Source organism: Hylobates moloch, unplaced genomic scaffold, assembly GCF_009828535.3.
Source record: "Hylobates moloch isolate HMO894 unplaced genomic scaffold, HMol_V3 SCAFFOLD_8, whole genome shotgun sequence".
NCBI lineage: Eukaryota > Metazoa > Chordata > Mammalia > Primates > Hylobatidae > Hylobates > Hylobates moloch.
The window spans coordinates 34,247,794-34,260,829 of NW_026652283.1; the positions used below are offsets into that span (position 1 = coordinate 34,247,794).

At 52.4% G+C, this 13,036-nt stretch overlaps 3 protein-coding genes across 7 annotated transcripts in view; 1 reads left to right on the top strand and 2 right to left on the bottom strand.

Moving 5' to 3' along the window:
* Positions 1 to 795: 795 nt before the first annotated feature.
* FAM229A (family with sequence similarity 229 member A) lies at positions 796 to 1,745 on the bottom strand. Its single transcript, XM_032160085.3, has 3 exons — positions 1,474 to 1,745; positions 1,246 to 1,392; positions 796 to 1,051 (listed from the first exon to the last, which is right to left on the bottom strand). Exons 1-3 carry the CDS (start codon positions 1,605 to 1,607, stop codon positions 949 to 951), a joined length of 384 nt encoding a protein of 127 aa, XP_032015976.1. The 5' UTR covers positions 1,608 to 1,745; the 3' UTR covers positions 796 to 948.
* Positions 1,746 to 2,204: 459 nt separating this feature from the next.
* TSSK3 (testis specific serine kinase 3) lies at positions 2,205 to 3,821 on the top strand. Its single transcript, XM_058443279.1, has 2 exons — positions 2,205 to 2,362; positions 3,104 to 3,821. The coding sequence occupies exons 1-2, from the start codon at positions 2,218 to 2,220 to the stop codon at positions 3,766 to 3,768; spliced, it is 810 nt and encodes a 269-aa protein (XP_058299262.1). The 5' UTR covers positions 2,205 to 2,217; the 3' UTR covers positions 3,769 to 3,821.
* Positions 3,822 to 4,617: 796 nt separating this feature from the next.
* The window catches only part of BSDC1 (BSD domain containing 1), a 28,230-nt gene continuing 19,811 nt past the window's right edge, over positions 4,618 to 13,036 (bottom strand). For 3 of the 5 annotated variants that reach the window (XM_058443273.1, XM_058443271.1, XM_032160086.2), the window contains exon 10: positions 6,168 to 8,033. In XM_058443273.1, the coding sequence (XP_058299256.1) occupies positions 7,816 to 8,033 (218 nt within the window). In that variant the 3' untranslated portion in view covers positions 6,168 to 7,815. The other 2 variants (XM_032160087.2, XM_058443272.1) reach the window with 1 other exon arrangement.

Here is a 13,036-nt window from a genome sequence, read left to right on the forward strand (position 1 = left end):
CCGCCTCGGCCTCCCAAAGTGCTGGGATTACAGGCGTGAGCCACTGTGCCCGGCCTCCCCAATCTTTTTATGATCCCTTCAGTCCTGGGAGAAACCAAGGCTCAGGATGGACTGGGGCAGCTCCAAATCCTTCCAATAAGGAAGGCCCCAGGCGCCTAGGGCCGCAAAGAGCAAGTCGCAGAACTTTGTCGCAGAACTTCTCGCGCAAGAGGATTAAAATGGGCCTGGTCGGGCGCCTGTAGTCCCAGCTGAGGCTGAGGCAGAATTGTTTGAACCTGGGAGGCGGAGGTTGCAGTGAACAGAGATCGTGCCACTGTAGTCCAGCCTGGGAAACAGAGCGAGACTCCATCTCATAAATAAAATAAATAAATAAATAAATAAATAAATAAATAAATAAATAAATAAATAAATAAATAAATAAATAAATAAAAAATAAATAAATAAAATAAAGGGCCTGGTGTGGGTGGCCACTGGCTGTATTCCATGTTACTTGTTGGTCCACCTCTCCCTCCTGTTCCCCGCTTCTGTGGGTTGCCAGGGTCCAGCACAGTGATGTGAATTTCACCGGAGAACCACGAGAGGGTTAGAGAGATGGACCAGGGCAGGGCCACAGGGAAAGGCTGCCCAGGAGGGGTCAGGACCAGCAAGATATGGGAGGAGTGAAGTGGCATAGGTTGAAAGGCGGAAGGGCTGGGTCCCAACGAGGAGGCCGCGGAAGCGAAAGTGTTATTGGACTGGGCAGAGCAGCCGGTGGGCCCGACGGATAGACATACATTGCCAGCCCAGAGTGGAAAGAACGGTTTATGCTGTGCTTTATTAAAATGTGCATCATTCTTTTATTTTAAAATGTGCATCGTCTCGTGCTCGGCGCATGCGACCTCAGCGTGGTGGCCCGCAGGGGGCCTCGTTCCCGCCCAGCTCCCGCGGAGCCGCAGGGAGCAGGCGCACTCACGTGGCGCGGGCCCGGGGGCTCCCGCCCATGGCCCGGTAGACATCGATGGGCACGTGCGGCAGCGTCAGGCAGTGGCATCCAGGGCAGCGACGAAGCGGCCTGGGGAAAGCGGGGCGCGACAGGGGGCGCTGAGGCAGGGGCTTGGCCCATCCTGTGGGGCGCATCCAGGGAGTGCACCTGGGGTCCCCGGGGGTCCGGACGTGGATGCGGGGACATGACTGCTGGTGGCGCCAAGTGGGACGGAGGGCGGGGCCGCGGGAAGGCCAGAGTGGGGCGTGGGGCGCGGGGCTTACCTGATGCGGTTGTGCTCCGTCGCTACCGCCTCCGGGCTGTCCTGGGACTCGGGGGCAGCGGCAAGGCCACGGGAATCTCCGGCCTCAATGGGGAATCTCCGACCCTGCGGGGGCTCCTGGGCGCTCATGTCCAGGCCCCGGGGCGCTCTGCGCGGGGAGTGGCGGTCAGGCCTCTCCCGGGCCGCCGTGCGCCGCCGCCTCGCGCCCGCCACCTGGGCCGTCGCTCACCTCCCGGAGGCTGAGACCGGTCCCAGGCTAGAAGCAGCTGCCCGAGCCCTGGCCGCGGGAGAACGCTCTGGTCCAGGCGGAGCCGGGCAGGTCTCTGCGGCGTGCCCGGGCCCGGGCGTCGAGGAGGGCAGCATTGTGACTTGGGCCGCGGCGCGCTGACCTCACAGAGCACGTTCCTCCCAGTGGAGAACCCCTAACGGTGCCCCCTGCCGCCCCTGGCACTCAGCGCGGACCAGAACCGGGGACTGGAGGGCTCTGGCCATGGCGCCTGGAGACGGGGTCGCGCAGACCCGGGCCACCCGAGGGGGGCGCAGCAGGCCAGGGCAACCCGCCGCGAGGCGGCGTCCACGCCGAGGAGCCGGGCATTCCTGGCCCACACAGACGCCGCGGAGCGCCCTCCCAGGCGGGGCTACGACTCAGTGCCTGGCGCAGGGGCGGGCTCGGCGGTGACTTAATCCGGGCTCGGTTTGGTGGTGGTAGTGAGGGCAGGTAGGGGCACTGCCCATTTTGGCCAAGGGTCACACAGCATCTACATCACAATTGCACCGGAGTTTAAAAATGTCTGGCCCTGTCCCTCCCCACCACCCGCCGCTGTGTCCAGACAGAAAATGTTTTAACGCTGGGGGTGGCTGCGGATGAAGTCCTTGGGGAGAAAAGGAGCAGGCCAAGGGCGATGGTGGAGTAGAGCTGCCTTGCAGAGGCAGCATGAGCTGAGAGGGTGATAGGAAGGCAGCGCTAGACAGCATGGAGGACTTTCTGCTCTCCAATGGGTACCAGCTGGGCAAGACCATTGGGGAAGGGACCTACTCAAAAGTCAAAGAAGCATTTTCCAAAAAACACCAAAGAAAAGTGGCAATTAAAGTTATAGACAAGATGGGAGGGCCAGAAGGTAAGCCGGGGCCCCCTTTGGAGGGAAGGAGGGAGGGCTGGCTGAGGTGGGTGGGTGCTTCCTCCTGTTGGAAAGATCATTCGATCATTCCCTGCTCCCGCTAGCCTGGAACCAAGCAAGCCCGATGGCAGCTCTGGAGTGGGTCAGCGGGGAACACAGGGGTTCTGGGAGTCCAGGAACATTACAGCCCCCAGAATGCAAGATGAAAGTGGCATGAGGTGAAGGATCCTCAGAGGCAAAACCTGAGCCAGGCTTTCCTTTCCGGCAGGGAAACAGAGACTGGCAGAGGCCACAGCCAGGGCTAGTAGAGAACAGGGGCTGGTGCCGAGGCCTGTGGAGATAGGAAAAAGGAAGACAGGACTCACGGAAAGAATTGTGGGGTCGGGACAGCGGCGGGAGGAGCTGGCTCACCACCCTGTGGACAAATCAGGTCTTATAATTTGTGATTCTGTGGCTTTGTCTAAAAGTCCCTAAAGCACCTGATACCCAGTCTCACAGACTGCTCAAAACAGTCCACAAGGCTGGTGGGGAGTGCTTCTTTTGAATGATATACTAACAACAAAAATAACAGAAGTGAACATTCTTTGCAAAGTCCAAGCAGCTAGACACATTTAAGACCATTAAGGGAGCCAAGAAATAAGACCCAGACAAGGTGGGCAGAAGTTGGAAGGCAGGAGACAGGCATGGGGAGGTGAGCCTTTCTGATCTGTCAGCCCATCTCTCCTCCCCTTACTTCCTCAGAGTTTATCCAGAGATTCCTGCCTCGGGAGCTCCAAATTGTCCGTACCCTGGACCACAAGAACATCATCCAGGTGTATGAGATGCTGGAGTCTGCCGACGGCAAAGTCTACCTGGTGATGGAGCTGGCTGAGGGAGGGGATGTCTTTGACTGCGTGCTGAATGGGGGGCCACTGCCTGAAAGCCAGGCCAAGGCCCTCTTCCGTCAGATGGTTGAGGCCATCCGCTACTGCCATGGCTGTGGTGTGGCCCACCGGGACCTCAAGTGCGAGAACGCCTTGTTGCAGGGCTTCAACCTGAAGCTGACTGACTTTGGCTTTGCCAAGGTGTTGCCCAAGTCACGCCGGGAGCTGAGCCAGACCTTCTGCGGCAGTACAGCCTATGCTGCCCCCGAGGTGCTGCAGGGTATTCCCCACGATAGCAAGAAAGGTGATGTCTGGAGCATGGGTGTGGTCCTGTATGTCATGCTCTGTGCCAGCCTACCTTTTGACGACACAGACATCCCTAAGATGCTGTGGCAGCAGCAGAAGGGGGTGTCCTTCCCCACTCATCTGAGCATCTCGGCCGATTGCCAGGACCTGCTCAGGAGGCTCCTGGAACCCGACATGACCCTCCGGCCTTCAATTGAAGAAGTTAGTTGGCATCCATGGCTAGCAAGCACTCGATAAAAGCAATGGCAAGTGCTCCCCAATAAAGTAGGGGGAGAAAGCAAACCCAAAAACCCGCTTCTAAAATGGTGATATATATTTTACGCTTTAAGTTTACTTATCCTAAAACTTACCTACATCTACCCCAGCCTTACTACTACTCTTTCCTTTTAGAGATCTTCATGGAATCAAAGGGCCTCATTCAGACTTCCTTTTTTTTTTTAAGAGTCTTGCTCTGTCGCCCAGGCTGGAGTGCAGTGGCACGATTCCAGCTCTCTGCAACTCTGCTTCCCAGGTTCAAGCGATTCTCCTGCCTCAGCCTCCCCAGTAGCTGGGATTACAGGCACCTACCACCACGCCTGGCTATTTATGTATTTTTAGTAGAGATGGGGTTTCACCATGTTGGCCAGGCTGGTCTGGAACTCCTGACCTTCAGTGATCCACCCACCTTGGCCTCCCAAAATGTTGGGATTACAGGCGTGAGCCACCGTGCTTGGCCTGACAAGTGATTTTCATACTAAAGTTAATTAAAACAGACCCAAGAATCATATACAAACAGGGGCAAGACGGGAGAAAAATGACCAAGAGCAACTGAAGCCATTGTGGTTGCAACTTCCTTTCCAAAGGAAAGCAGAGGCGCTGGGAGTGCAGAGATGGCCTCCAGACTCCTTGTCCCAGTGAGAGGCCTGCTGGGAGCCCTGACCCTTTCTCATCCCAAAGGCAAAGCTGAATCTGGGATGAGGACAAGGGACGTCCTCTGGACCCAGGCTATCCCCCTACCCTGTCTCTGGCTCCAAGTGGGAACCAGTCCTGCCCTGGCCCAGTGCAGCTGCCAAGGGGACGAAAACAGACCCCCAGACACCTTCCAGCTTCGGTTGAATCACTTTAATGCTGTTAACGGCAAGTCTGTAAAAGGTTCAGGACAAAGTTCTTTTTTCTTTCTTTTTTAATTATAAAACTAACAGCTGTTAGAATCTGTTTTTCTTTTTTTCCTTTTTTCTTTTCCCAGCTACAAAATACTCTGGGGAGATGCATTATAATTTAAAATATATAATATTGCACAAACAACCAAAAGGTTAATTAAACTAAAGAAATAATTACAAAGAGAAAAACCCCATCCCGTCAAAAAAAAGATTCAGCATTCTCTCCATCCCACCCCCTCACTGAAGGTTTGAAGTGGAAGTGACCTCACCCTCTCGGTGTCCCTGACCCACGATCCCTTTCACTCATTGGTGAGCACACCAGATTAGGTACAAGAATCACCAGAGCAGCATCGTGAAGCACCAGGCTCTCCAGAAATTCCTGCAGCCCCTCATTCCCCCAGAGGTGCAGCTTTACCAGAGGGGAGGGTGAGAGCACAAAGGCTGGGTCTGTCTTCAGGAAGAAGAGCTTTTGCAGAAGCCTGATGAGAGTTTCAAGTTCACCCCCAGGATAGCCCTTCCAGAAGCAGAAGGGCTGAGGCAGAGAAGCTAGGCTTACCGGAGTTGTAAGTACTCGGCTTTGATCACCGCTCTGTACCGCTGGTAGCTGTTTTGTGTCCTAAGCTACAGGGGAGTTGAGGTGGGTAGCTGGTTGGACAAGGTATCCTGCCAGGCAACACACAGAAGGGCCTGAAGTGGCCCCCTCCCTTCTTGGGGAGGGGAAGAAACGCAAGAGCGAACTCCTGCAGGTGGCACAGCTGGGCTAAGGACTTGGGTGCATCTGACATGAAGAAGCCCTGGGAAGGCATGGGGACAGACCAGCGTGGGCTGGAGGAAAGGAAGGAGGTGGGTCAGGGTTTGGTCTCTGGATTCTGAACCCCAAAGGAGCCTTTCCAGGAATGGAAAATGCCTGGGAGGGGGAGATTCCCAAGAGAGGCAAATTTCCCAGAGATAAGTGCCTCTTACCTACTGGGATAGGAACCAAAATGTGTTCGCTGTCCCTATTTAGCCAAGGGTAGGTGGCATGGCCCTCCCTGGCTGCTGATGTATGGACAGAGTATGTTGTCTCAGCTTCCTCCGAGAGACTGGTGGTTTAGCTTCTGTCTACACAGGCAGAGGGGCTAGAACTATCCCTTGGGACTTCCCAGCAGGAGTCCTCAGGAACAGTGGGTGTTCAGCAGAAAAACACAGGCTCTTCTGGTGAGGGGGATAGGTTTCCTCTCCCTTGGGTCATCCTATTGTTGGCACAAGTCAGAGTTCCTGGCCGGGATTTAGAGAGCCCCTTCCCAGGCGTGAGCAGAGGCCCAGAGGGCCAGCAGGGAGCCACCAGAATCTGTGCCGAGAGCTCTGGTTGGCAGAGGAGATTTGGGGGAACATTCTCAGTCTTCCAGGGCTGGGCTGAGACGAGCGAGGGAGGCGAGAGATGCCATGGGTTGGGGAGCTGCTCCCTCTGGCTCCCTCACTCCCAGTCCTCCCACTCTACATCTTCCAGCTGCAAATGGGAGGGGGCAATGGAGATCACAAACACATAGTTACTCCTGAGTCAGGCCCAGACCTAACCTCCCTTTGCTGAGCAGAGCCACCTCCTATCCCCTACCCTAGGCCATACTCTGAGGTCCCACTGAGAGTGAACCTCTAGTCTTAAGGAATGTGTCTGAGGGGCAGAGCTGCCCTCTGCCTGAGGGGTGGGCCTGCTGCTCTGATTATTTCAGACCTAAAGGAAACACTTCCCCCAATCAACACCAGACACCACAAGGTGATAGCTGCCTACAGGAACCAAGTCAGCCTCAGTCCGTTAAGGAGAACTTGCCTCCTGCTGAGCAGATAATGCCATGGCTCTGAGATGCAGAGAACTTAGGAGGCCTGAGCAGATACTTGGCCCTGGACACAAAAGACCAGTGTAATCAAGGGCAAGTTACTTAGTCTTTGGGTGAATGGGGGCCACTGCCTGAGTGGCACTGTGGTCAAAAGCAGGGGTGGCAGTGGCCTACAGATGCCCACTAGGTCTTCACTAGGGGCGCCAACACCCTAATTCCCAGCTCAAGTCTCCCCACGGAACCTTTTCTTGCTTTGTTCCTACTCTTGGCCTGCTGTTGGCTAAGCCCTGGTATAGCAGGTTCTAGAATGCTCAGGTGTACTGCACGTCAGGTTTTAAAGGGGGCTGCAAAGACACAAAAAGCCAGCAAGCCCCTGTGGCCTGACAGGGAACTATAGGCCTTCTCTGTCCTGGGTATAGTGAGGTAGTCACAAGTGCAAAATACTCCTGAGTAGGTAAAATACTCCACCAAGGCTTCGGTTTCCCATCATGAAAAAGGAGGCCCTTCACATGTCTCTCTCATCTGTCCACCTCTAACAGGCTCATGAGTTACACGATGGAAGGACTCATGTGGTTCTTATGTGACAGTGGAACTAACGCTGACATGAATCAGATGTCTGGGCTGCAGCCTCAATCCTGTCACTTATTAGCTGGGAGAGCTTTGGACTGCTCCAACCTCTCAATTAAATGAGCCACTTTTGATTCTGAGAGGTAGTGAAGAATAACAGTACTAAGGCCTCTTTGAGTTTAATAACTGGAATGGGTTTTGTGGGGTTTATCACTAATGTCTCCTGAGTGCCACCATGTCTCAGGCAATAGCCCTAAGGTGTCTACATGGATCACCTCATTACAGCTTATAAGCCAGGTCTTATAATGATCAGTTCCATGTTTTAGATGAGGAACCAGGGGCTCAGGTTAAGTAACTTGCCCTTGATCACACTGGTCTTTTGTCTCCAAGGCCAAGTATATACTCAAGCCTCATACCTGGGGACCACAACTCAGAAGGTCAGGCAGGGTTTGATGTCTGTTTTCTCTCTTTTTTTTTCGCAAAAATAGAAATGGGGTCTCACTATATTGGCCAGGCTGGTCTTGAACTCCTGGTCTGAAGCAATCCTCCCACCTTGGCCTCCCAAAGTGTTGGGATTACAGGTGTGAGCTACCGCACTCAGCATGACATCTGTTTTCTTAAGCAGTTTCTCAGGCAATTTTGATACACAGCTAAGGTCAAGAACTCTCCCCTCTATCCACCCTGGAACTGAGGGGAAGTGCAGCCTGCTGATGACCACTGTTGTGGGTCTGAGCAGGAAGCTCCAGCTCCTTTCCCACAACCTGTCACCTCAGACAGGAGCAGGGACCCTCCTGAGGGGACAGCTGGGCTGGCTGGGGAGAGCGCTCACACCCAGGACCATTAGGCTCGCTTCCCTCTGACCCGCCAGGCCCACTCACCTCCCCGGAGGCATCCACTTTGGAGAGTGCCATCTGCACCTCCTCTTCAGTCATGTCCAAGTCAAAGTCTTTCTCCCAGTCCTCACTGATGTCCGTGCTTGAGCCTAGAACCATGAGCCACAGTGTGAAAAGCAGGAGGAGGCAGGGAAGGGGCACCTGAAGAGGGTGTAGCTGGGGAGATAGCACGGTTCACAAGAGTCTCACAAATACACAAGTCTTTACATTCTGTGTTCACTCTGGCGCAGCAATCCCACTTTGTTGTTTTGTTTTGTTTTCTTAGATGGAGTCTCGCTCTGTCACCCAGGCCGGAGTGCAGCGGTGTGATCTTGGCCCACTGCAACCTCTGCTTCCCAGGTTCAAGCGATTCTCCTGCCTCAGCCTCCCAAGTAGCTGGGACTACAGGCTCCCAGCCCCACACCTGGCTAATTTTTGTATTTTTAGTAGAGACGGGGTTTCACCATGTTGGCCAGGCTGGTTTCAAACTCCTGACCTCAATGATCTGGCCACCTCGGCCTCCCAAGGTGCTGGGATTATAGTTGTGAGCCACCGCACCTGGTCCCCACTTCTAAGAATCTATTCTAAGGAAAAATCTTGGATTCAGTCAGAAATTTAGCAAAGAGTGTTCACTGCAGTGCTGTCATAGTGATGGAAACCTAGAAACAATCTCAAAGTCCACTGACAGGGAATTAGACAAGTAAATGGTGAGTTACACGGTGGAACACTGTAGGCTGTTAGAGGTTAGGCTGGAGAAGGACTTCACATCCATGCCAAACAGCCTTAAACTATTACCTCAGAAAAGGCAGGTTACTAAACAATGGAGAAGCGCTTTGGCCCAGAGGCTCCAAGAGAGTCACAGAAATCTTCCAGAGGAAATCAACAGTGAACTGAGACCTTGTCTCTAGAAAAAAATTTAAAAATTAGCCAGGCATGGTAGGACACACCTGAGGAGTCCCAGCGACTCAGGAGGCTGAGGTGAGATAATCACTTGAGCCCAGGAGTTCAAGGCTGCAGTGAGCTATGATCATGCCACTGCAGTCCAGCCTGTGGACAGTGCAAAACCCTGTCTCTAAAGAAAACAAAAAACCTCCCCTCAAACCCCCAAACAGTGGACCTCTTCTTCCTCACTCTATTCTGCCCATTACTAATCTTGTTCCTCCAGAAACACACCAGGCGCATTCCCAACTTAGGGCTTTTCATGGGCTGTTCCCTGCACCTGGAACTCGTCTCCTCAGATATCTACAGGACCAACTTTTCACCTCCTTCATGCCACTGCTCAAATCGTACCTTCTAGATGTGGCCTACACTGACTATCCTAGTTTAAAGAGCAACCCATCATCACCCTCACTCTGCTCTAGTTTTTTTTTTTTTTTTCTGAGACAGAGTCTCGCTCTGTCACCCAGGCTGGAGTGCAGTGGCACAATCTCAGCTGACTGCAACCTCCGCCTCCTGGGTTCAAGAGATTCTCTTGCCTCAGCCTCCTGAGTAGCTGGGATTACAGGCACCTGCCACCACATCCAGCTACTTTTTGTATTTTTACTTATTTACTTATTATTTGAGACGGAGTCTCGCTCTGTCGCCCAGGCTGGAGTGCAGTGGCGCGATCCTGGCTCACTGCAACCTCCGCCTCGCAGGTTCAAGTGATTCTCCTGCCTCAGCCTCCTTAGTAGCTGAGATTACAGGTGCACGCCACCATGCCTGGCTAATTTTTGTATTTTTAGTAGAAACGGGGTTTCACCATGTTGGCCAGGCTGGTCTCAAACTCCTGACCTTAGTTGATCCGCCCGCTTCGACCTCCCAAAGTGCTGAGATTATGGGCGTGAGCCACCGCACCCGGCCTGTAGTCTTTTTTTTTTAAAGTACCTTTAAAAAGAGTGTGTCCCTGATCCTCCAACGGCATGACCAGTAAACATCTCCGTTTTTTCTTCTCCGACCTACTCCTCACCAGATGCCTCCGTGCTGAGACCTACCCCTCAGCCCCGCTCCCACGTTCCTTCTATGGTATCCTGCATCATCCTCTCTTCTAGCCAGAGCATGGTCTCTGGGGCCGGCAGACCTGGGTTGAATACCTACTCCTTTACTGTGTAGTCTTGGGCAAATTATTGTGGGCTTCAGTCTATTTATAAAATATGGATAAAAGCACCCTCTGCAAAGAACCACTGGAGAAGCGTATTAAAATGCAGACTCCTACCCTGCCCACCCCCAGTCCCAACTAAGACTCAGCAGGGCTAGCTGGTGGCTGGGAAGGCTGCATTATAAGCAGGTACCTGTGTGATTCTGTGTAGACCTGGGCCTGCCGTTTGAGAAACAACGGTGTTAGAATTAGAGGTATGAATGTAAAGTGCCTACTACATATATACACATGGCTATGTAATGAATGCTGCTGCCTTTCTTCTAAGGGCCTTGTCTCAGAGTTAAGTCATTCTGTACACGGTACCTCAGCAAGTCAGGGCAGCCAAGACCCAGTTCTTCTGACTCTGCACCTACATCTCTCTGTTCCTTCAGGACACTTAGGTAACATTCATCTGGCTGTCACCACAGGCTTCCTGTGGGTTAGCCGGACTCTTGGCTGCTTCCTCACTTCAGGGCTTTGGTTGTGGCCATGACAGCTTTCCCTAACCTCCGGTTGCCCTCTAGGGACTTGAAACCGTCTCTTCAGGCTTAAATGCTATGGCAGACCCTTTCAAGGGTAGAGAACAGAGTATCCACTAACATTTCTGGAATATTCCACATCTACCTCTTGGGTGGGTATTAATAGTCCCAGTACACAGATGAGGAAATGAAGGCTTCAGGTGGTGCAGGGAGTTGTGAAGCTGGGCTCTCCCTACCATCTGCCTCCTTCCACCGTCCTGTCCTGTCACACAGGAGAGCACTAAGATCTCCATTACAATGTGCATGTGGCAGAGAGGTGGCCTATGCTACAATTCAAGACTTCAGGATGGAGTTCTACTGGTTTGGTTTTGAAAATGGAAGTTTTCAGGTGATTGCTAACTTTGTAGTGCTGTCACTCACAGCTCATTTTATTCTGTTTAATCAGCTCTCTGCTTCCCCAGTTAAGAAATAGAGGCAAAACTGCTCTTAGGTCACACAGTCATGAAGTGAGGTCTTAACCTCCAGCCTCCTTCCAGGCCACAGGCCTGCCCCAATCTCTCCTCCCCTCCTCTGCAGAAAGAAGTCCAGTCTCTCAGAACAGACGAATCCTGTGACAAAACATAGGTGGAAAGCAGTTCTGCGATGACAGGGATCACCCTGGAACCCAGTAAAACCCTTTGGCTAGGGTACCCCAAGAGACTCTGCTATACCCAGAGACCAAGCCTTATGTCACCCTAGGACGTGGGCCCAATAGGAAAAAGGAGTCACTTTGTCTCCAAGCCCCCATTCTTCCTTTTAAGATTTATTTCCTCTACTCTGTTCCCACTGTTCCAGCCTAGTCCAAGACTCTGGCTTCCTCCCACCTGACTACAGTTGTTTCTTGTGGGTCTTCTGTAGCACATCCTCAGCCTCTCCTTTCACAGGCCCCGAGGGCAGCAGAGGCAGCATAGCAGAGTGGTTAAGAGCTTATGTTTACCTCTCCTATAATTTCAATTCCGTCCAGTCTCCAACCACTACTGATTTTTTCTGATCACCTTTGTAGCCCAATTCCAAATGAAACCTATAATTTGTAACCTTCCAACTGTTTCACTATCCCTCATTCTCTCCCTTACTCAGCTCAGATTCCATGAGGCATCATTCTTATCGCTTCTTGCATACACTTTCTTTTCTCTCCTTTTTATTTTTTTGAGACAGGGTCTGAGCTCTGTCACCCAGGCTGGAGGGCAGTGCAGTGATCTCAACTCACTGCAGCCTCAACCTCCCCACTCAGGTGATCCTCCCACCTCAGCCTCCCAAGTAGCTGGGACTACAGGCACGTGCCACCACATCTGGCTAATTTTTTGGATTTTCTGTAGAGATGGGGTTTCACCACAATGCCAGGGCTGGTCTTAAACTCCTGGGCTCAAGCGATCCACCTGCCTCAGCCTCCCTTAAGTACTGCAATTATAGGTGTGAGCCACTGTGCCCAGCAGACTTTCTTCTTTTCATCCACTGATTTTACCTGGCTAAACTTGAACCTAATTAGATCCAACTCCCCATCTGCTCTGTTCCTGCACCTGAGCAACTGAATGTGGCTGAACGAAAATACAACAGGTTGATGGTCTCACTTAAAATCTACAATCACAACCTCAGTGGGCCCTGGGACCATCCACCCAGCAACCCTATTACACCTGTCAAGCCCATCACCTACTCTTCCCTCTCCTACAGGACTATTTCACACACTCTGAAATATTTACTGGGTGGGTCACTGATCTCAGGTTCTAGAAATAGGAGAGAAAGTACACAGATCTCACAGGGCTTTTGTAAGGATTGAGTAATATGCACATCAAGTGCTTAGCACAGATCTAGACACACAGGAAGTGCTCAGAGAATGTCACCTCTATTATCATTTCCCCAAAGCAGGGCTCTACTTGAATTCTGCTCTGATTGAGGATCTATCATGAAACAATTATCCCGTTTATGGAGGAGCAAACAAAAGCTTAGAGAAGATTAGTAATCTTTCTGAAGTCACATGACTTATGAACAAAGTTGGGATTTGAACCCAGAACTGTCTGAACTCCAGAACCCACACCCTTAGCATCCATGCTCTGCTGCTTTATGGCCCCAAGGCCAACCTTCTGAATCCAGCTTAAGGTTTTACATTCTGAAGTTCTATTTCTGAGTCAACCCACTCACCCTTCTTGTACCTCCTTCTCCTGGGAGAGAATACAGAAGAGTGGGTTTAGGTCACCGCCCCTTAAACATGCCCCATGCCCTTTGCCAGCTGGTCTTTGTAGGCCTCCTCAGCTTAGACTACCACTCCCCTGCACCCGCCCCGAACTCGCCAACTCTCCTATACAAGGCTTGTCTCCTCAGCGAAGCACCGCAGATGTCCAGAGATTCCTTTTTTCTCTGAACTCCTCCAGTACCAGACTGGCCCATCCTGCTTTATGCTTCCCCACAAAGGCTGCGGCTTCTGCCCCTCTCCCACTCAGTGTCTCATAAAGAACAGGTAGGAGCTCAGGCCGGGCACGGTGGC